This window comes from Saccopteryx leptura, chromosome 9 (genome assembly GCF_036850995.1).
Source record: "Saccopteryx leptura isolate mSacLep1 chromosome 9, mSacLep1_pri_phased_curated, whole genome shotgun sequence".
In the NCBI taxonomy this organism is placed as follows: Eukaryota; Metazoa; Chordata; class Mammalia; order Chiroptera; family Emballonuridae; genus Saccopteryx; species Saccopteryx leptura.
The window spans coordinates 4,853,582-4,877,076 of record NC_089511.1 but is presented as its reverse complement, the minus strand read 5'-3'; the positions used below and the strand labels follow the sequence as shown (position 1 = coordinate 4,877,076).

At 58.7% G+C, this 23,495-nt stretch overlaps 1 protein-coding gene across 2 annotated transcripts in view; it reads left to right on the top strand.

Moving 5' to 3' along the window:
- Nucleotides 1-23,495, top strand: part of ZNF423 (zinc finger protein 423) — a 315,642-nt gene that overhangs the window by 54,363 nt on the left and 237,784 nt on the right. For both annotated transcript variants that reach the window (XM_066349996.1, XM_066349998.1), the window contains one exon: nt 3,725-3,784. In XM_066349996.1, the coding sequence (XP_066206093.1) occupies nt 3,725-3,784 (60 nt within the window). The remainder of the gene's footprint in view (nt 1-3,724; nt 3,785-23,495) is intronic.

Here is a 23,495-nt window from a genome sequence, read left to right as displayed (position 1 = left end):
TTAGAGCAAGTTGGCCATGGGTGCTGAGGAAGGCTCCATGGCCTCACTTCAGGCGCTATAATAGCTCAGTTGCCGAGCAATGGAGCAACGACCCCAGATGGGCAGAGCATCACCCCCTAGGGCAGGGGTCCCTAAACTACGGCCCGCGGGCCGCATGTGGCCCCTGAGGCCATTTATCTGGCCCCCACCGCACTTCCGGAAGGGGCACCTCTTTCATTGGTGGTCAATGAGAGGAGCACATTGACCATCCCATTAGCCAAAAGCAGGCCCATAGTTCCCACTGAAATACTGGTCAGTTTGTTGATCTAAATTTACTTGTTCTTTATTTTAAATATTGTATTTGTTCCCGTTTTGTTTTTTTACTTTAAAATAAGATATGTGCAGTGTGCATAGGGATTTGTTCATAGTTTTTTTTTATAGTCTGGTCTGAGGGACAGTGAACTGGCCCCCTGTGTAAAAAGTTTGGGGACCCCTGCCCTAGGGGGTTTGCCAGGTGGATCCCGGTTGGGGCACATGTGGGAGTCTGTCTCTCTGCTTCCCTGCTTCTCACTTAATAATAATAATAATAATAATAATAATAATAAAAAAAAAGAATGTATAAAAGATGAGGTGCTTTTACCTTCAAAAACGAATTGAGGGCCAGGGATGAGCAGTGAGAGGGGTGCAGGCGAGCTGTTGTGGGAGAATGCAGTGATTCTCAAGTCACTTGGAGAGTTGGCCCGGGGGGCACTCGCCGTGAGGGGTGGGGTCCCAGAGAGGCTGGTGGGAGAGGCGGCCGCTCGCCCGTCATAATGTCTGCCACTTTGCGGTTCCCCAGCCAGCTGGCGTCTGGCTGCTCTCCTAATCTTCCCACCTCTGCAGGCTTGTCATACCTGGGGACAGAGACGCGAGTCCTCCCAGGAGCTTCCAGATGGCAGACGTTTTCACATCTTTCCGGGATGGCTGAAGCCAGATCTTAGGGAGGGGAGGACTTGCCATCTTGGGGATATCCTCCAGTTCAATGACGGGAGAGACCGTCGCACCTCTCTCAAGCAGAGAGAATTGAGTGTGGGAGCTGTTTGTGTTGATGCTGGGGTGACACTAAGGACACAGAGAGATCTAGGGTCATGACCTGGTGCCCATGATTGGTGAGGTCTAGAGATCCACGTGGACCTTGTTGAAGGGGTCCAACAAAATGGCGGCAGAACAACCTTACACATTGTCAGCCACCTCTTATCAGAAGTGACTGTATGTCTATGCCAGTAAGGGATGAAATGTGAAGGAAACGATTTTCAGGTGTGGCAGTGAGGGCTGTTAAAACCGTCACTTGTTTCTGATTGCTTGAAGCATTGTCCACTCGTGTTTCGGAGGCTGTCTGGTTGGAATGGGCTTAGTGAATAATATCAGTTGTGTCTGAAGCAAGAAGGTCTTACTTGGCCCTGGCCGATTGTTTCAGTGGTAGAGCATTAGCCTGGTGTGTGGATGTCCAGGGTTCGATTCCCAATCAGGGCACACAGAAGTGGACAACTGCTTCTCTACCCCTCCCCCTTCTCTCACTCTCTTCCCCTTCTGCAGCCATGGCTCGGTTGGAGGAAGTTGGCCCTGGGTGCTGAGAGTGGCTCCATGGCCTCGCCTCAGGCACTAAAAATAGTTCATTTGCTGAGCAGTGGAGCAATGGCCCCAGATGGGCAGAGCATCACTGGGTAGGGGGCTTGCTGGGTGGACCCCCAGTTGGGGCACATGTAAAAAGAGTCTGTCTCTCTGTCTCCCCAGTTCTCACTTAAGGAAAAAAATATGAAAGTCTTACTCATGTTTACGGAGCTGCACCTTTGCAGCCCACCCCAGCTGCAATCCGCTAAGTAGGATGACAGCTTCGCTTGCTCTTAGCCCAGCTTGTCCTCTCCGCATCGCATTGTCTTAATTCCTAAGTTTCTGCCCTCAGGCTGCAAACTTGGCGGAGAGAGGAGTCTTCCTTAGCATTCCTCGTTCTCTTGCTTGTGGGCGTGGGTGTCCTGGCTTGCCGCTTCTGAGGGCTGAAGGACAGCCCCTTCTGCGAGGCTGGGGTGGGAAGTGGATGGGGGTAGGTGACAACAGGGCTGCGAGCAGACAGAGCAGGACTGGTTAATTCTGAGAGCTGTTCCATCCCTGTGCCCCCACCTCCCACCCATGAGCGCTTGGGCCACTTGCTCCTGCAGGTGACCCCCAATCACCTCATCGGATCCTCCCAACAATGCTGTGGCCCAGGTACTGTTAACCCCATTTCTGAAATGGGAAAACTAAAGCCTAGAGGCTCAAGGATTTGCTCAAAGTCATACAGCTAATTGGAGGCAGAATCGGGATTTGAACCCGGTGTCTGCCCCAACCATCAAGCTTGCTCCTCATGGTTGGCCAGCACACTGCCTTCCATGGGGCCGGTCGGGGTGGTTGTGTCCCCATCCTGTGCTGCCAGGGATTGGGACAGCATCCTCTGTGCCTCAGAATTAAGTTCCGGTGGCTTCTCATACAGGTTATAACGAGGTGCCCTTGCTCAAAGACCTGCTGTAGGGTGTTTTCAGGAGCAGCCCTCGAATGCGATGCTCCTGGGTTTCAGCCCAGAGGCTGTGTGGGCTTTCTAGCTGTTAGACCTTGGGCTTGTCCCCTGTCCTCCCCGAGGGCCTGTTGCCGGGGACCCAGTGCGGCAGTGCCTGAGAAGCGCGCAGCGCCCACCTGGCTCTCAGTCCAGACCCTGTCCCCTGCCACTCTGCTGGGCGCGTGGTGGCTCCTCCCGGGTGCGGCTTCAGAGCACGCCTGCAAATCTGGAAAGCACGATGTACGCACATTTTTTTGGCTTAAACAAAGTTCCATTTTACGAAGTCCACAATCCAGCTTTAATATTATTACATGCCCCAACTGGGATTAATTCCAGGACAAGAGCCTTATTGTGCCGTATAGAGTTTCTCCTGTGTTCTCCGTCCCCCACCTGCCTGGCCTCCCATGCTGGGGTGAGGGGTGTTGGGGGCACCCAGTCCCTGTCCAGCCTTGTTCTGTGAGCCCCGGGGTGGAGCGGAGAGGCACGTGGCTTTCAGATGCCGTCGGCTCGCGAGTGGCCTGCTGACCTTGAGAGAGTTGTCCTCAACCTGTCCTGAGGGTGGGGTCTGGTGGGGTCTGGTCTCAGTGTGGGGAATAGCACCCCATGTTTTTCCAGTCTCTGAAAGAGAGCTTGTAATTGTTTCTTGGAATAATGGGGTAAGGCTTTGCATCCGAGCGGTGGTAGGAAGTTAGGACTCTTGGTGGGAGGAGGATGCCAGCAGGGTCAGGGAGACGTCTGAGCCTTCGCTCTCTCCCTGTTCCGGCCAGGGCCAAAGGGACTCGTCTGGAGCCGAGACTCTGACTCTGGACAGGAGTGGCCTGTAGCACTGTGCAGAGAAAGAGTCTGGAGCCGCACTGGGTGTGAGACAGGGCGGCGATTGACGATGTCTGCCAGGGGCACAGGAATCGGGAAGGCGGACGGCTCCAGCACTCACTTGCTATTCATGTTGTCTTCTGATTATTTGACCTCTGTGAAGCCAGTACAGGCCTCTTTGTAGGGTTTACTCCTTCCCCGCTGACCACGGGTGTTATAGGGGACCCACGCTGACCATGGTTGTTATAGGGGACCCACCCACCCCCCCGCCGCCAATGATCTTCCTTCCTGTCTTAGCCCTACCCCAATGACCTGTCTGTGCAGCTTCAGACCTCACAGGGCCATCTTTGTTCTCTCTTTCAGTTGAAGAGGGGGAGGCCTCGGACTTCTCGCTGGCCTGGGATTCCTCTGTGACAGCATCAGGTAAGTGCCCCAGGACAGGGGCGGGGTTTGCTGGGAGCCCCGGGGGACTGGCTTGGGAACTCGGAGAGCCACCCAGCTGGTTGTGGAAATCATACTCCTTGTGTTGTATTCCTGTCTCGGGCCTAGACTATCCCGTGCAACACGATTTTTATATCAGTTGCATTTGGTCAATAAAATCTGTTAGGTACAGAGACTAATTCGCCCCGATTCTCCAGGGGCCATGTTTTCTTCTCATGGACATGTTTAGATGGGCCCCGGTACCCCACTGCATGGCTGGGGAGCTCCCTGCAGTGGACATTGTTGCACACTCAGTCTGGTCTAATTGTATAGAAGCCACTTTACGAGGATGCTTAAACTGCCAAGTGAAATCAGAATTCCTTTATGCCCCTTCCTGGAAGGGGCGGCTTTGTGCTCTCCGGCTGGCAGACCTGAGCCCACGCCTCCAGGTGGGAGGAGATGGAGGGAGCGGGGTTGTTGACTGGTGGGGTGCGGGGTCGTTGCGGGGTGATGGGGTGACGTAGCAGTCAGAGGAGAGGATTTTCAGCTCAGTTCTGCCCTTGCCTGAACTCCTCTGTGCCTCAGTTTTCCAAGCTATAAAAAGTAGTAGATGAAAGAGGTTTTCCTAACTGTGAAGGCCTGTGATTTGGAGCCGGCTAAGGGCCCTCTGAAGCTCCTGAGTGACAGCTCTCCTGGGAACAGGGCCCTGGCTCGCTGTCGGCAGGTGACAGTCTCTCCTGCCTGTCCCCTGTCCCCAGGGTCCTGAGCAGCTGGTTCTGGCCCTGTGGAGGAGCTGGGGCTAGTCCAGTCCTGTGGGACCTTGTGCCCGAGGAGACCTACGAGGGAGTCCTTTAGTTCAGGCTTTGCCTCCTTCAGATGTGGAAACTGAGGCAGGAGATTTTTCTCTGGCTGACAGATGTTCCACAGATGTGGTGTTTGGCATCAGGCATATGGACGTTTAACTCTTTTTTTTTTTTTAAATTTATTGTGTTTCCATAGATTCTAGTGTTTCCCCTCCCCCGTGTTCCCCAGTACACCCCCCCCCCGCCCCCCTCCTCGTACCGCCCTCCCCCCTTCCCTCCAGGATTTGCTCTTCTGCTCTCGTCCCATCCTATCAGCCTGTCCTCCCCTTTCCCTCTGTCTGCTTTCCCTCTGGTTTCTTCGATCCTGCCTCTGTCTCTATTCCACTCCTCAGTTCATATTGTTCATCGGATTCCTCAGATGAGGGAGGTCATATGATAATTTTCTTTCTCTGCCTGGCTTATTTCACTTAACATAATAGTTTCTAGGTTCATCCATGTTGTTGCAAAAAATAATATTTCCTTCTTTTTCATGGCCCCATAGTATTCCATTGTGTATATGTACCACTGCTTTTTAATCCACTCGTCCACTGACAGACACTTGGGCTGTTTCCAGATCTTGGCTATTGTAAATAATGCTGTCATAAACATGGGGGTGCATTTTTCCTTTTGACTCATTGATGTGGTGTTCTTGGGGACATATTCCTAAAAGTGAGATGGCTGGGTAAAAAGGCAGTTTGATTTTTAACTTTTTGAGGAATCTCCATACTGTTTTCCACAGTGGCTGCACCAGTCTGCATTCCCACCAGCAGTGCAGGAGGGTTCCCTTTTCTCCACATCCTTGCCAGCACTTACTCTGTGTTGTTTTGTTGATGAGCGCCAGTCTGACTGGTGTGAGGTGATATCTCATTGTGGTTTTAATTTGCGTTTCTCTAATGATTAGTGATGTTGAGCATTTTTTCATATGCCTATTGGCCATCTGATGTCCTCTTTGGAGAAGTGTCTATTCATTTCTTTTGCCCATTTTTTGATTGGATTGTTTATCTTCCTGGTGTTGAGTTTTACAAGTTCTTTATAAATTTTGGTTATTAACCCCTTATCAGACGTATTGTCGAATATGTTCTCCCATTGTGTGGTTTGCCTTTTTATTTTGTTCATATTGTCTTTAGCTGTGCAAAAGCTTTTTAGTTTGATATAGTCTCATTTGTTTATCGTGTCCTTTATTTCCCTTGCACATGGAGATAAATAGGCAAATATATTGCTGCGAGAGATGTCGGAGAGCTTACTGCCTATGTTTTCCTCTAGGATGCTTATGGTTTCACAGCTTACATTTCAGTCTTTTTATTCATTTTGAGTTTATTTTTGTGAATGGTGTGAGTTGGTGGTCTAGTTTTATTTTTTTTGCAGGTATCTGTCCAATTTTCCCAAAACCATTTGTTAAAGAGGCTGTCTTTCCTCTACTGTGTGCTCTTACCTACTTTGTCAAATATCAGTTGTCCATAAAGCTGTGGGTTTATTTCTGGGTTCTCTGTTCTGTTCCATTGAACTATATGCCTGTTCTTATGTCAGTACCAGGCTGTTTTGAGTACGATGACCTTGTAGTATAACTTGATATTAGAAAGTGTGATACCTCCCACTTTATTGGACGTTTAACTCTTGAGTGGTTACACGAATTTATGATTTTATGGTCATTTGTGACTTAAGATGATGCTAAAATCATATAAGTGAGGAAATTGGCAGAGTTTTGAGTAACAGCACATACTGCCTAGATTTGTAAGAAACCAAGAAGGAAGTTCACAAGTGGCTGAAATTTGGGAAGTGCCGGTGTGCATTGTACAGCACTCGAACCCAGGTCCCTGGACTCCCAGTTAGGTGCTCTGTCCCACAGGATCTAGACTCTGCTGAGGGAGCTCGAGGGTCCTGGCTGACTCAGGCTTGGGTGGGCACTATAGTATCTGCAGGTGCCTGGCCTTTGGTGACAGGGGCTCTCGTCACGGGACGGGTCTTGTCTGAAGCTGAATGAGGGGATGATCAAATTCTCGGGGGGGGGGGGAGAGTCCAGCGTTAGGACAAACTTCGGAGTCCGCACTGGGAGGGAAGGGGGAGGGGGGTGTGTAGCCCCTGTCCTGTCTCCTTCTACGCGGGGAGATGCGCTCTGTGGTTAGAGTGAGATGGTTGTCTCCATGTGTCATCTGGGCATCCTGACCGACGTGGGGGCGCATGACCCTGAAGAGGAGCCTCGCAGTGCTCCAGACCACTGAGCCAGGAAAGTGCCCGGCCTGCTGGTACCTGTGCAAAGTCCTGGTCCTCCCTGCATTCCGAGTGATGCTGGAGGTGGCGAGGGCAGCGGTGGGGTGATGGAGGGCGTTGGCATTGCTTGTGGGGGGTGGAGAGCCCCGTGCAGTGTGCCTCAGTGCCCGGGCTGCGTCCCCAAGGCAGTGAGGGGTGTCTGGTCTGCAGCAGGCAGGAGGGGTACCAGGGGGGCTGTGGAGGCCCTGATTCATAGTGGAACGGCAGCCTTCGGGCCTCTGGGGCGCTCGGAGGGGCAGAGCTCATGGGGCTTGCCCGTTCCCTGCCGGGATCTGAGCATGCCCTGCACGCCCTTGTGGGAGGAGACGCACGGCTCCTATGCGTCTGACCAGCCCTCGGGGGCTCCACGGTGCCAGTCGGCTTTGGGAGACGGGGAAAGGGAGGGCCAAGCCTCCGGGCACTGGCTCCTCCACAGCCCGGCCACGGATTGCTGTTTCTTTTGGCCCATTCTGATGATTTTTACAGGCTGTGCATGTGATAAGTTGTCCTTTCCAATTTTGTTGGGCTTGGGCTGTTAAAGGAGCTTGTATTCCCCGAGCAGGGAGCTTGTGAGAGGGCTCGAGTCCTGGGTGGCAGGGCGACGTCAGTTTGGGAGGCGGTCCTGGGCATGGAGGGGGGGGGCGTCGCATTTACTGAGCACTTTCTTGGTGCGTGCCAGGCGCGGGGCAGACGCTGAGCAGCAGCCCTTTGCCAGGAACTGGGTGCTGCTCTGAGCGGCACCTCCAGACTCTATCCCTGGGATGGTTCCGGGGGGCGGCCATCTGGTTGGAGGACAGGGCCAAAGGCCTGGCCGAAGCTGCTTTGGTATAACGCTTTTCATTAAGCTGAGAGAAATGTCACTTGGCCGCGTCAGCGTGTGAGGGCGGGTGCCAAGGGAGATTATGGGGGAACAGAGCCTCCCCGGGCCACGCTTGGCGCAGCTGCTGGGAACTGCCAGCCGCGTTTGGCGGGAGAGGGCGGCAGGGAGGCTTGGAGCAATATAGGAGCAGACCCCGGGTCAGCAGCCAGCGAGCTGTGGAGCAGGGACTCGACCCCAAGTCCTCCTGCAGCCAGAGTCGGGTTTAACCGCTGCCGCGCTGGCACTTGAAGTGGACAGCTGAGCCGAGGCCTGGAGCCCGTGGCACTGTGGGGGCTTCGGGAAGCTCCCCGGTGGCACAGGACCCGAGGTGACCATGGAGGGTCATCTTTGGCTCCTCAGACCAAAAGATGCAGGGATGAGTCGAGCAGGGTGAGCCTGCAGCTCTTTAGCAGGAGGAGTGCAGAGGGCAGGCAGTGTGGGGGCCTGGCCGAGCCAGATGCAGGCTTTTTGCTGTGCCCCTCCCCCCGCCCCCTACTTTGCCCCAGCTCTGGGAGTGTGACGGAGAAGCCCAGTAAAGAAGCACGGTGCTCCAGGTGTGCTCTGTGCCCCCCCCCCCGCCCCCCGGCTCTGGGAGTGTGACGGAGAAGCCCAGTAAAGAAGCACGGTGCTCCAGGTGTGCTCTGTGCCCCCCCCCCGCCCCCCGGCTCTGGGAGTGTGACGGAGAAGCCCAGTAAAGAAGCACGGTGCTCCGGGTGTGCTCTGTGCTCCCCACTTTGCCCCGGCTCTGGGAGTGTGACGGGGAAGCCCAGTAAAGAAGCACGGTGCTCCAGGTGTGCTCTGTGCCCCCCCCTGCCCCCCGCTTTGCCCCGGCTCTGGGAGTGTGACGGAGAAGCCCAGTAAAGAAGCACGGTGCTCTGGGTGTGCTCTGTGCCCCCCCCGCCCCCCGCTGTGCCCCCCCCTGCCCCCCGCTTTGCCCCGGCTCTGGGAGTGTGACGGAGAAGCGCAGTAAAGAAGCACGGTGCTCCGGGTGTGCTCTGTGCCCCCCCCCCCGCCCCCCGGCTCTGGGAGTGTGACGGAGAAGCCCAGTAAGGAAGCACGGTGCTCTGGGTGTGCTCTGTGCCCCCCCTGCCCCCCGCTTTGCCCCGGCTCTGGGAGTGTGACGGAGAAGCCCAGTAAAGAAGCACGGTGCTCCGGGTGTGCTCTGTGCCCCCCCCCCCGCTCCCCGGCTCTGGGAGTGTGATGGAGAAGCCCAGTAAAGACGCACGGTGCTCCGGGTGTGCTCTGGGCTCCCCAGCCTGTGTGAACTCTGTGGCCACCGCCCCCAGGATCAACCTGGCCTGCTCTGTCTGTGTCCTTAAGTTGGTGGCCTGGAGGTGATGGAGGGCCTGGCCTGGCCTGGCGGGGTGGGGGGCAGGGAGCAGAATGACCGGCTCACAGCATTAGTCTTCGGCCTGGCCAGGGCGTCCATGGAGGAGGGCGCCCGGCCCACTCTTGCCTCCCGGCTGTCCAGTCTGGGGCGGCTGGTAGCAGGGCCCGGGAAGGAGCACTTCACTCAGCGCCCGGGTGTGGGGGTGCCTAGTCGGTGCAGGGTTGGAAAGCACTTTCCAGTGGACTCGGCTGCTTCTTGTCCATTACGGGTCGGGGGTGGGGTGGGGGGTGGGGTGGAGGAGAGTATTTATAAGGGAGCAATTATGGAAGTTGTCTGTGAAGGTCCCACAGAGGTCCCAAGGTCAAAGGCTATCCCAGGCGGGCCAGGGGGCACAGGTGAGTGGGTAGGCTGACATGAGTGGGTAGGCTGACACAGGCTGCTGTGAACTGCCACACAGATCCTGTCACAAGGGCACCTGTCCCTCAGAGCCAGCCGACTGTGCCAGGGCGCCTGAGCCCAGAATGACCACATTCCCTGCATTTTTAAAAGAAAACCCAGAAGCTGGATCGGGCAGTGGCGCAGTGGATAGAGTGTCGGACTGGGACGTGGAGGACCCAGGTTCAAGACCCCGAGGTCACCGGCTTGAGCGCGGGCTCATCTGGTCTGAGCAAAGTTCACCAGCCTGAGCCCAAGGTTGCTGGCTTGAGTAAGGGGTTACTCGGTCTGCTGTAGCCCCCCCCCCCCCCCAGTCAAGGCACATGAGAAAATAGTCAAGGAACAACTAAGGTGTCACAACAAAAAGTTGATGCTTCTCATCTCTGTCCCTTCCTGCCTGTCTGTCCTTATCTGTTCCTCTCTGTCTCGCTGTCTCTGTCACACAAAAAAAGAGAACCCAGAAAGCTGAATTTTCCTACAAAATCATTAGATTAAAAACACACACACACAATGCATATCTTTTTAAGACGGCTTTATTGAAATGTAATGTACATAACATAGAAATTTGTCCATTGACTCTGTATAACTAAGTGGATTTTAGCTCATTCAGAGATACATTCTACAGCTGCCCTGGTCCACCCAGGGCATTTTCATGACCTCGAAAATAAGTCCTGTTCCTCTTGCGTGTCATTCCCCATTTGTTCGTCACCCCCAGCCCCAAGTGACTGCCAATCTGTTTTCTGTCTGTAACTTTGCCTGCTCTACGTTTCTTATACGTGGAGTCATAGATTGTATACTCTGGTGCCTAGCTCCTGTCGTTTAACCTGCAACATCGTAAAGGTGTATCCATGTATACTCTGTTGCCTCGCTCCTGCCGTTCAACCTGCAACATTGTAAAGGTGTATCCATGTATATACTCTGGTGCCTTGCTTCTGCCGTTCAACCTGCAACATTGTAAAGGTGTATCCATGTATATACTCTGGTGCCTCGCTCCTGTCGTTCAACCTGCAACATTGTAAAGGTGTATCCATGCCGTCGCTTGTATTGGGCCTCCCTCTTTACGGCTGAACAGTATTCCACTGCTTGGCTCTGCCACGCCTTGTTTATCCATTCCTCTGTTGATGGGCACGTGGGGCTGTTGCCTCCTTTTGGCTACTGGGAACTGTGCTGCTGTGGACTTCCGTGTGCATGATCTTGTTTGGGCTCGTTTCCAGCTCTGGGAGGCACAGACCCAGGAGTGGAACTGCCGGGTTGTGTGGTAATTCTGGGTTTCACTTTTGGAGGAGCCGGCAGGCTGTTTCTCCGGTGGGCGTGCACCCTTCTTCAGTGCCCCGGGCAAGTCCGAGTGTGCCCGTTTCTCCCCGCCCCGCCGACACTGGGCGCTCTCCTTCCCTTCCTTCCTTCCCTTCCTAGTTCTGGTTCCAGCCTTCCTATGTGAAGTGGTATGTTGTTCTGAAAAATGGTATTCAGGCCAAAGTTCTTCTGTCAGCTGGTTCCAGCCTCCAGTTAGGAGTTTGCTCAGTGTGGCTTTCCCGAGGGGCCACTGGCTAGTCGCCCCGCTCCGCCCCCGAGCCCAGCACGGAGGCCCCTCTTCCCTTTGATGCTTCTCTTTCTTTCCTCAAAACCTCTGGGACGAGGTCACTCGGTGGCTGGCACCAGCATGACCGTGGGCCCAGCGACATGTGTGGGGGTCTCAGGGAACCAGCCCGGCCACACTGAGCAGGGAGCTGTCTGCTCACAGTCTCCGCCCCTCCCCCTTCTCCAGGCTCAATTTCAGGACAGGTTGGGCTTCCTTCCAACATGGATGCTCTGGCCCGAGCCCGGGATGCAGCAGGAGGAGGGTCGGGAGATGCGAAGCAGTGAGTTTGTTAGCAAGTGCTTATTTCCAGTGCCCGGGCAGGTGAGCCAGGTTTCCTTCCGGCGTGGTGACCGACGCGCCTGTGGTTGGAGAGAAGCACCCGAGACAGTCAGTTGTCTGTGATGGCCCAGCAGCCTGGGACCGCCCGGGTGTGATCGGGGCGTTCGTCCTTTCTGCCACGTGACCGGCCTCGTTGTCCTGGTTCGTGGGGCCGGCGCTCCCCGTTGATGAGCTGCTCCCAGGAGCCGGGCCTCCTTCTCGGCGTTTCACACGCAGACGCTGAGGCACGGAGAAGCTTGTGACCCGCCGCGAGGTCGCCCGGCCAGGAAGGGGCAGAGATTCCCGGGGTGGGGGCCGGGCAGCCCGGGTGGGGGGGGCAGCACGTGAGCTGGAAGTGGCAGTCCTGCCCGTGGGAACGTTGGTCCAGGCTCTGTGTGTCAGAGGGGACCACAGGCCGGGCGAGCGGTCAGCTCCGTGCCCAGGACCCTCCTGGGCCAGGCGGCCTGGTCTGTATCTCGGAGGGAGGGAGGGTACATGTTTTGAAGGCCCTGCCCTCGTTTCCCGCCTTCAAAGGCCAGGCCTGGTAAACCATGTGGACCGGGCGCTCTGCAGGGACTCCTGCCGGGCCCCCCCCCCTGCCCCCCCAGGCCCCTGCCATCGCTGGGTGTCAGGTGTGCGTGCCGTGTGCAGGGGGAGGCTGGCGTCAGGACCACAGGTTGGTGGGAGATTGGAGCAGCATCTGGGTACCAGGGGTTCTGGGGGCTCGAGGCAGGTGCCGGGAGCCTGGTTCTGGGTGAGGAGTCGGGAGACGGAGGGCGGTCAGTGGCCCATTCCTGACAGAGGCACACCCCCCTCAGCCCCGCGGCCCCCGGGGTCGGGGAGTGCCGCAGATGGAGCCTGGCCCCTCCGACGAGCTGTCCAGCCTGAGCTGTCCAGCCTGAGCTGTCCAGCCTGCACTCCTGGGCCTCCCGGGGCCGCCCCCCACCGCCCATGTGTCCTCAGGGCACCTGTTTATTGTTTCAGCCACTTCCCAGAAACTCCACAGCAGCCTTGTTCTCTGGCACCCCTGCCGGTCACCTTTCTCCCGGCCCCTTGTCCAGCCCCACATGGGTGTGAACAAACCTTTTACCTGCATGAAGTCTGGGGCAATGCTGGGGGGGGCTCCCTGTAGCCCCCGTTAAGCCCGGCCTTCAGGTGAGCCCTGCGCCCGCCCAGCTGGCTGTCTCCGTAGCTGCCATGTCGCCAGGCGGGCGGCGTTCCTTTCCTAACCTCCCTCGGGTCCCACACTTGGGCCGCGTTTAGTTTCGGGCTCCAGCGATGGATGATGTGGTGATGGCCATCTCTGGGTGTGGTGGTCTTCCTCTCCTTTGGAGTTTTTCTTTTTCTTTTTTTTGTTTGTATTTTCCTGAAATGAGAAGCAGGGAGGCAGGCAGACAGACTCCTGCATGCGCCCGACCGGGATCCACCCGGCATGCCCACCAGGGGGCGATGCTCTGCCCATCTGGGGCGTCGCTCTGTTGCGACCAGAGCCATTCTAGTGCCTGAGGCAGAGGCCACAGAGCCATCCTCAGTGCCCAGGCCAACTTTGCTCCAATGGAGCCCTGGCTGCGGGAGGGGAAGAGAGAGACAGAGAGGAAGGAGAGGGGGAGGGGTGGAGAAGCAGATGGGCGCTTCTCCTGTGTGCCCTGGCCGGGAATCGAACCTGGAACTTCCACACGCAGGGCCAGTGTTCTACTGCTGAGCCAACCAGCCAGGGCCTCCTTTGGAGTTTTTCTTTCAGTCGTGAAATCGAGGGGGGAGACTGTCCCCGTCCCCTTTCTGCCCTCCTCCCCCCACCCCGGGTTCCTCACTTCACTTCTCTCCTGAGCAAGCGTCTGCCTGCCCCATCAGCGAGGCTGTCTCGGCCCCTGTCCCTGTGACACCACGACACTGCGGCCAGCGCCAGAAGCTGCCCAGGTGCTCGGGGCTCTGGCTGGCCCAGCTGTGCTGTCCACCTCTTGTGCTTGAGCCCCCAGCCCAGTCATTTTCCTCCACGAGGACCAGGGGACATTTTAAAGGAGCAGAAAAGTCCTAAATAGACGTAGATTTCCCCAGCATTTTAAAGACTTATGAAATGCGTTTTTATACGGGGCCAGCTGGGGAGTTTCTCATTAGCTCTGCTGGGGCATCTGTGGGGAATTGAGCTAAGTGGAGCCAGGCAGGCTGGGTAGGAGGACGCGGTGGCCCCGAGCTCACCGGGGGAGCGTGGCAGGCATGCGCCAGCCGGTCGGCACGGCGGACCCCCGGCCAGGCCGGCCAGGGGCTGCGCCTTTGTTAGAGCGGCCTCTCCCAGCACGGGAGGCCTCAGAAACCTTCAGGGGGTGACTGGAGCCAGGAGGGGGCCACTCTGTTACCATGGTGAGCAGTCCACGAGGTAGGGCATCTGTGCCCTGTGTGCACATGGGGGTCTGTGTGCGTACGTGTGTGCGTGTGTGTGTGTGTGCGCGCGCGCGCGTGTGCACCCAGGTGCCGCAGTCCTGACTCGTTCCCCTGGGGGTCCCGGGGCCTTTGCACCTCTCTGTGAGCATCTTGGGCCCCTGGGGCTGACTTGGACCGGTTTTCTGAGGGGGATGTGGCGTTTACTGTCTACCCTTTCCTCTGGCTCTGGACCAGCCCAGGGCCCTGCTGGGCCATACTCATGTCACTTCCTCTGTGTCACGTCTGCCATGCCCACATGCGCACGGGGTGCTGGTGCCCAGGGCGTGTGCGAGGCAGCGTGGGCCGTGTCTGTCTTCCGACTCCTTTTCCCTCCTCTCTGGCCAGGCCGGTGGCTTCACGTCTGCGGAGCAGGGCCGGCCTGCTGCTGTTCGCCTCTGTGCGAGGACGTGGGGCTTCCTCAGAGTCCTCGGGGACACGGGGTCGCTTGTCTCGTGCCCGCAGCCAGTGCCCAGCAGCCGCTCTGCCATCACAGTGCCCTTGCTCTTCAGAGGTGGTTGCCTGCTCCCAGCCTTCGGACTCAGGTCCGTGCACCCCAAAGCCCGGTGTCCCGCTGCACCCCAAAGCCCGGTGTCCCGCTGATCCCCAAAGCCCGGTGTCCCGCTGCACCCCAAAGCCCGGTGTCCCGCTGATCCCCCTTCTGTCCTGGGGCAGTTAGGCTTTCCACGGGTGACAGTGAAGGGGGAAGGCTGGCCCTCCGTTCTCCAAGCTTGAGTGTCCCCTGAGGACAGGACAGAGTCCCCGTGGTGTCGGCCCCTCCCTCAGGCCTGAGGACCCCACTGGGGGCTGGTGAAGTCAGCAGTTCTTTGGTGACTTGAAGCCTGTCTGTAGAGCAGGGCCACAGTCGGGCATGCATGTGGGTGTGGGTGTGATGTGACTTTGGGGAGATCTACCTGTGTTGTCCAGGTGGGTTTATACCAGGTCTGCTCCAGCCTAGATGTTCGTGCAACTCTGGGGATCTTGTTAAAGTGAGAATTCTGACTTCGCAGGTCTGGGTGGGACCTGAGACTCTGCATTTCTAAGCAGCTCCAGATGGTGCTGGTGCTGCTGGTCCACGCTGAGCCCTGAGCAGCGAGGATGGAAAGGGTTGGATGCGTTAAGCCCTCTTGCCTGCTCCCATTGGCCTTCATCTGTCTCGCACCTCTGCCTGTGGAGTTCATCCTTACAAGCTCAGACTAATTGACACCTCCTCCAGGAAGTGTTCCATGATAGTCCTGCCATATTATTGTGCTTTCTTTGTGCCCCTGAGCCTCAGGACTTGCCCTGATCCTGGTTCTCCCTGCCCTCTGCTTGGCTACGACCTTCCTTCTCTACGGGCCCAGATCCCCTGTTGCTCTGCTTGCTCCTTCAGGCAGTGACAGTGTAGGATTTTCTGTGCTTCTTCCAGAGCTTGGCCCTCGCTTGGTACCTGGCAGGTGCCTGGCACGTGTTTGCCAACGTGGGGAGCTTCACCTCTGCCTCTTTGTCGGTATTTGCCCTCAGCAGTCTGGGGCCAGCTCTTTGTTCACTTTGCGCAGGGCAAGAATTAGTATTTGAGGGTGAGATACTTTCTAGCTGTGTGACTTTGTGTGACTTACCTAACCTCTCTGTGCTTCCTTCTCTGAGATAGGTAGACTCATCCTGCTTTCCCGGGTCCACTGTGAGGACTCTAGGAGGGAATCCCCGTGGGAGAGTCTGAGCCTCCCGGGGTGGCACCTGGTGCCCTGTGTTTTTATTCTCACCATTGACTGAGGGAGCTGTGCAGAGACAGAGGAGGGTCAGAGGGGCCCCCTCTCTTCCATCCCCCCCGCTTCCTCTGTCGTGACGGGCGGTCTCCGGGCATTGCCGCCGTGGGCGGGGCACTCTCATCTTCACCTTCTCACACGGTGGGTGTGGACTGAGTCCTCAGGGGCCCACCCTCACTCAGGCTGACCCTGCTTGGTGGGGCGGGGCTCATTTCCCAAGTGGGAAAGGCCAGGGTGGGGTTGGTGGGCAGTGTCTGCTCAGAAAGGCAAAGGCTCCGAGGCTGTCATATGATCAGGCTCCTTCCAAGGGGCTTAACGCACAGACTGTGCCCAGGAGGAAATGGCCAAGGTCAGCCCTATCATATTGCCTGCTGGTGCTGGCTTCCTGGGCGGGCGCTCTGCAGGGCCCAGCTCCTGGGCTGGGTAGGGTCAGTCTGTGGCAGCCTAGAGGGCTTAGTTAGGCTGTTGTCATCTCAGGTGACATTATCTTAACATCCTTGCGTGCGGGACAGGTCTGGGGGTGCGCGCACACGTGCGCACACGCCCACCAACACGTGCGCACACATGCACGCACACACGCACGCACACACACCGACGTGTATTAGGCTGAACCTGGCGAGCGGGTGCCCTTAGTCTGCTCACACTGCTCATCCTTTCTCCTTTGTTGTGGTTGATCGCGTTAACTGATAGCTGCGGGCCATGCTTGGTAGTAGTTAGCACAGCACACTGCTACTGAGTCCAGTGAATAAGAGACGTTTTTGCTGGTGCTCCTCTAGTTCTCAGGACTGGATGCTCTGCAAACCCCGCAGGCTCGTGCAGGAAGGGCAGCGCCCGCTTTGCTCACCGTTGTATCCTCAACAACTAGCTATTATCACTAGCAACCGCAATAACAATAAAAAAGAAAATGACCGTCTCGTGCACGTTAGCCGGTGCCAGGCGGGGCTGTGCCCCTGACGTGCCCGCTGTCATTTACCGCTCCTGAGCCGCAGGTGGGAGGAAGCGTTGTTCCCCTCTCCCAGGTGAGCAGCTGTGCTCAGAGAGGTTGAGCGACGGGCGCAGGGTTTCACAGCTGGGATTGCACCGGGGGCCGGAGGAGGGATTTGAACTTGGGTTGGGTGAGTCTGAGTCTAGGGCCCACTCTGTCATTGCCAGTTCACGGTGCCCAGGCCTCAGCGGAGAAGGAATGTGTCCTTGTGGAATGGCATAGAGGAGGAGGTGCCAGGAGCCCTAACGGGGTTGTTATGGCGACACATCGTTAGTGAGAGGCCACCAGGGTCAGCGTGGGAGCGAATGGCTGACCAAGGGCACAGGCCTGAGAGTGCCCTCCAACAGTGACGTGTCAACTGAGAAGCCACTGTGCGTGCCTGCACCTGCACGCACAACACACACGTGCTTGCTCACAGACATGAGCACCTGTGCCCACACACTCCTACGCACTCAGTCACACCTGTACGCCTGCATACATGCAACACACACAGACTCACATCCACTCACTGCCCGGAACACGCACACTCGCTCTGTGCACATAGGCACTCATCCGTCTGTTCCTCCATACCTCACACATGCACCAACATGCAGCGCATGCATGCATAAACAAGTGTGCGCTTGGGTGCACACACTCATGCATATGCCGCTGGCCCTCTGTACCTGTGCGTTTCACACCATCATTTGACCAACTGCAGATGGAAACACTCAGGAAAAAAGAAATCTCAGAAAGTTCCAAAGAAGCGATACCTGAATTTGCCACACAGCACACACGACGCTGAGCCCGCGAGACGGAAGGGGTGTGTGGGCGCGCCCTGCTTTCGCCTCCGTGCAGATACAGGGTTCCGTGCCAGTGCTGCCCCGTCTTGTACGAGGGCTTGAGTGTCGCCGGTTCTGGTATTCTGCAAACCAGTCCCCGGCTGATTCTGAGGGGGGACTGTGTGAGTGTGCTCACCTGGGCCCACACAGACGCAGCGCACCTAGGCACACACGTACAAATGTGTGCACGCACCCCACATGCCCTCAGCACCCCTGGGCTTGCAAGGAAGGAGGAGAAGCCTCGTTCTGGGATGCCTGGCCACCACAAGGGGCACCGGGGACCGGGCTCCCCCCGGGCGGCTGTCCAGACTGTCCAGCTTGTCTCCTTGCTCTCTGCTGTTTCTGCTTCCTTTGTTGTACCCTCAGGGCTGTAGACATTCTTTCCTTCCAAAGACTCGCACCCCTGCTGCTGGACCCAGCACTGGGCTGACCAGGTGAGACGTAGACCCCAGTGTCCGTCTGTCCGCTCGCCTGCCCGGCCAGCTCTGGCCCAGAGGCACCCCGACCCCCGACTTGGACGCGCCTTCGTTTCCACCCTGCACCTGCCCCTTTAAGAGCCCAGGGGCCTGGGGGGCCTGTCCTCGGTGTCAGGCTGGGGGAGGCTGGGCAGCTGTGGCCGGGGGAAGCTTTGTTAGCTCCCAGGGGCCTCTGGGAGCCCGAGCGAGGCCGGGGAAGCTGGAACAAAGGCCGACAATGGCCTCGTTCCCTCCCTGGGCGGCCTCTGCGCGGGGCCTGCATGGGCGGCCTCTGGGGGCCCTGTTATTTCCTGTGCTGGTTGCGGGGCTCCTGGCCAGCCGCAAACGGGCAGGAAGCAGGCTGGGCATCCCCTCCCCACCCGCCGGGCTGGCCCTCACGGGCCGGAGGAGCCGCTGCTGTGAGCCGGGCCAGCGCGGTGGGCCTGCCTGGCTCCTCCGTCCTCTGCTGCAGGCCGGCCCGTCTGCCGCCAGGGCCTGTCTTGCTCAGGTCTGCCGGCTTCCTGGGGCTGGGGACCCCGTCCCCGCCGGCTGCTCCTTCCCGCACACCCCGCACACTCCCGGCGTCTGCGCTGCGGGCCCGACTTCCGCCCCCTGAGCCTTTTGTGGCCAGAGTGCCTGACCCACAGAGCGGAGGCCGCAGCCGGGCAGGGAGCGAGCAGTGCGTCGGTTATTAATGAATGCATCCGGGGTTCTGCTAGAAGCAGGCTTAGCTCCGGTCTTAGCGTGACATCGAAGGTTAAGGTGAAGGTTAGGTTTACCGAGCCCCAAAAGACTAGAAGGACAAGAGTGGGAACATGGGTTCTGAAGTAAACGGACGTTTGTTTTAGTCCTGGATTCGCCACCAACTCCGGGTGTCACCGCGTTCTCAGGCACCTCCCTGTGCCCCACGTGGGCTGCAAGGACACAGCGGCGTCCTGCCCTCCCGGTCTCCCGTCCTAGCGTGGGAGCCGGCGAGCACGCAGCCACGCCACCCGCTTGTCAGCTGCGAGGTTGGACGCGACCAAGGTGTTCCCCTTCGCAGGACTCAGTTTTCCTGATCTGTGAAGTGGGGCACCGCAGCCCCACCAGGTGACATCGTCGTGAGGATAAGCGAGAATGTAGATGGCGTGTTCAGCACAGCGCCTGGCACGGAGCAAGCGCCCAGTAAACGCCAGCCCTGGTGTGGTGATGAACGGAACGAGATGAGGTGGCCCCATGATGTCACCAACCGGGCAGCTAAAATAATCGATGGAAACAACTTATTATGGCAGAAGCCTACGGTGAGGGGTATCATTGCTGGTGAGCTTCCTGGCAACCTAGGAGAAAAGAGAAATAGGGTGGAGGGCAGAGTGGCCGCCTCCGCGACTCGAGGGCCCGGGACGGAACGTCGGTCCCTGGCGCGAAGTGCTGAGGAGGCTACTGGACATATCCTCATTCATCATTGAACAGACAGCGAGCCGTGTCTCAGGGACGGGTTGGCACACGACGCCGAAACATTTCTCTCAGACTGACCCTGAAAACACGCTCAGGCCTCCGTGCACAGCACAGCGGCGAGGGACGCGCAGCGCGGCGCGGACGGATCTGGGCAGAGACGAGGCCGGTGCGGCCGGCTGCCCCCTGGGCCAGCTGCCCCGGGTGCCGTCCTCGTCGGTGCCGGTTAAATGCAGTCAAGTGCATTTGTTTCAGGCAGAGCCTCGAAGAGCCCTGGGTGCACCAGGGGTCACCGTGAGTCTTGGGGAGCGGCGCTCTTCAAATGCTTTTGGCCTCAGAAAGGACCCCCTCTTCTGGAGGACCTCCTCTCCCCCGCAAGCCATGGAGTCCCTGGAGCAGAGTTTGGGAAGCTGCTTCCACCCTTATGTTTTGGGCTCAGCAGCTTGGGGGACAGCTCGTCCACCATGTCCCTTCTCTGCCCAGATTGTCATCTGGTGCCATCAGCTGGTTGGGCCTGAGGGTTTTCCTTCAGCAGGACCCACCCCCTTTTTCTCATTTTACAAGATTATTGCATTTACTCATTTTATCTGAGGGCAAGCCAACCCCCAGGAGGGGCCGAGTCAGGCACACGGAGGCTCAGAAACGGTAAGAGGACGCGGACTGACCTCAGCGCACGCCCCCAGCCCGCTCACCCTCTCTTCGCTCTGAGCCTATGTGTGAAGGGTGGGTGTCCCGTGCCTGAGCCCCTGCCGTCCCCTCCCTTCCCCCGGCTGGCAGGCCTGACCCTGGCCACCGGCCCCTGTGTCTGGCGGGCGCCCTGTGGAGTTTCCATGGTGAGCCCTCCTGTGCGGGCCCCTGGGTGGGACTTTCCATCTGGGTGGAAACCCGACCCCGCAGAACCCGGCAGGAGGAAATGCCTTCCCCAAATGTGGAGAGACAAAGAGAGAGAGGCCGCCAGGCTGGGAGTCCAGCCAGAGCCCCTGACTCCTGCAAAACCCCGGAGCCGGGGACCCCCAGGGACCTGGGGCCGCGCCACCGCCACCAAGGGCCCACCCCTCAGGGAAGGCCGGGGCCTGGGCAGGGCCACCGCTCCACACTGTGGCCGGCTCTGGGGCTGACTGCCCGGGGCCCTGCCGCTCGGGCCGGTGTCTGTGACCGTTGGCAGCGTGTCCCTGCAGAGACCAGGGTCAGCCGGGTGGTCAGTGGCTGGTCAGGACTCAAACTCTGTCCTGTCTGTCGCTCGGTCCCCGCACCTCCCTGCGAGCAGGCATCGCCACAGGTGTCACCTCGTGGGCTCCCTGAAGCCGCCCCTTGACCACGGGTAGTGTTATCACTCCAGCTTCCCACGGGCAGGAATCGAGCCTCAGAGAGGCGCGGGGTCTGGCCCAGCGTCACACAGCAAGGCAGAGCCGCGCTGCCGCCCCGCCCTGCCTCGCTGACAGCGTGCACGCAGTCGCTGGTCGTCACCTGCTCCTCTCACTGCTCCCCCTCCAGGTGCGCCCCCCCCCGCCAAGGCAAGCACAGTACAGGGAGGGGGAGGCTGCTACCGGCCATCCATCGGGGCTGCCTGAGTGAGCCCGAGAGACGGGACCACCTGCTCCCTCAGGTGGTGGCCTCCGTGGCCCCTGACGGGACAGGTGGCTGTGACTGTGTCTTAAGATATGTGCCCTGATCCCTCAGAAGAGCCAAGCCGCTCACAGTGTGTGTGTCCCCAGGCATGACAGCGCTGACTCAGGACAGGTGACATTCTGCTTCGTCGGCTGAATTCAGACACTGGCACCCCCTTCCGCCCTCTTCCACCCCCTGAGGGACCCCACTGCCCAGGGTACCAGGGATGGGCCTGCGTCTAGGCCGCAGGTTTGGGAGGGAATCGCAGGATCGTGAAGGGTGGAGCATGGACCCGTGTGCAGGGATGGGGTGGGGTGGGTGCTGACTGTTCCCAGAGAAGGTGTCATTCCTGCCCCCCCCCCCCACCACCATGCACAGCCGGTTCCTGGGGCCCGACTGGCTGGGAGAGTCATGCCCAGGCTGGGGCAGGGATGGGGTGGGGTGGGTGCTGATTGTTCCCATAGAAGGTGTCATTCCTGCCCCCCCGCCCCCATGCACAGCTGGTTCCTGGGGCCTGACTGGCTGGGAGAGTCATGCCCAGGCTGGGGCGGGGTTGCCCTATAAGGAGCTGGTCTGGTGGGGGGGGGGGGCAGTCACCAGTCTGCTCCTCCACTCCCGGCCCCTGGCTCTTCAGCTGGCCAGCACCCCTCCGGCCCTGGCCTGGGTGAAGGGACGGTGGGGCCTGGGTGCTCTAGCCTCCCGCCGCGGGGGGCAGTGTCCTTGACCTCCTCTCTGCAGCACCATGGCCTCGGGGGTCAGGTCAAGGTCTGGACTGGTAGCTGGAAGGCAGACAGAGGGGCAGCCTGGGGACTGCTGAACTGCGGGAGCACTGGACTGTGAGTCCAGAGCCCCGTGCTCCCGGCCCGGCTCCGCAGCTGACCCGACTCAGGGGCCACCAGTAGCCTTGTGGGGGGCGGGGGGGTCATGGTGCCCCGAGGCAGGGGAGTCCCCATGGAGGGTCTCACTGGAGCATTTTTCTGGGAGAGTTGAGATTGGGGTGGGAGACGCCACAGGTCCCCGCAATGGTCTCTTATAGGAGTCTCTCCCCATGTCCCCTGTCCTCGCTCGGACGCCCTGCCTTCGCTTGGGCTGTGTCCCCTGCCCAGGACGCCCCCTCTCCTCTGCCATCTCCTACCCAAAGCTGCATGTCCTGCAAGCCCAGCCCCACGCGCCTGCCTCCTGTGACGCCTGCACACACGTGTCTCCTGTGACGCCTGCACATGCGTGCTCTCTCCAGGAACTCCCGTCCTGTCCTTGGGGTAGGAAGTCTGTGAAGGACCACGTGCTGGCTTGTCCCCTTCCCTTACCTGCTCAGGGGCTCCACCTCTACTGCCACTATGAGCCTGTCTCTCCTGCCCTCTCTAGCCATCCAGCTTGGGGCTGTGCTTTCTTCAGTGGTGGACAATTCCTCAGAATGTATATGACCAGGAAGTTCTACTGAATATCTACCCTCCTTCTCGGTTGCTGCTGGATGAACCTCAGTGCTAGTGGTGCAGGGCCTTGTCTTGACGGCCAGTGTCGGCTATGAGCCTGAGTCACCACTGGCAAGATCCCCACAGGCTTGGTTCTGTCAGTCACAAATGCTGTTGAGCACCTACTAAGTGCGGACACCGCTCTAGGGGATGAACAGGGTCAGCGAAGTCTCAGCGTGCCGTCCAGTGTGTGTGGGGGAGATGATGCCCAACAAAGTAAACGGATAAATATGTTTCCACTGGGACGTGGCCAGCAGGGTGGTCAGTGAGGGAGTGATGGGGTGGAGGGCAGGAGAGGGTCGTCTGGGTGGGTGGTCGGAGGAGGCAGCAGGGAGGGTGGGAGCCATGCAGGGGTGAGCAGCGTCCCTGGGGACAGAGGGAGGGATGTCCTTGGCTGGGCTATGTTGACGCAGAGCAGAGGGGCAGGAGGTGAGGGTAGGGGAGGTGGCAGCCGCTCCCAGGGGGCCTCAAGTCCTAGTGGGCACTGTGGGTTTGCTCCCGAGTCGAGGGGAAGCTGGAAGAGTGGGGGAAGGGAGGGACCTCTGTAACAGTGTGCACCCAAGGGTGACGCTGGCCCATGCCCTCTCCCGGGGGAGGGATGGTGGGGGCTGGGGCCGAGGTCAGAAGAGGTCAGGTCAAGAATTTCTTTGGGAGAGGAGGTAGGTCTAGCAGATTGGATGTTGGGGTTGCGAAGAGGTGGGGAACCAGCTGGCTCCGAGCGGCTGGGTGGCTAGGGGTGCCCCTCGTGCGGTGGGGGTCCTGGGAGGAGCCCGTCTGGTGCGGGTGGTGGCTGCGAGGCTCAAGAGTTAGGCTTTGGCCATGAGATGCCTCTTAGATATTGAATGCGCACTTGAACGATGGTCCTGTGATCTGGTGTAGGGTGGGACTTAGGGATGTGTTTGGATGTCGTGTGTGTAGACACACGCTCAGAGCTGGACAGATGTCCCCACCCCCCACCCCCAAGCCAGTGCACCCAGACAGAACAAAGCAGTTTAGGTCCAGGGAGGTATCGGCACTTGAGTCAGGAAGAGGACAGATTGCGGAGACAGCTGGGTGGTCAGGGAGGTAGGAGGAAGCTCAGGAGAGGTCAGGGTCACCAAAACCCAGTGAAGAAAGCCATTCAGGAAGGAGGGGGGGTCACTGAGTAGGTTTAGAGCTTTCCAAAGGTGGGGTGC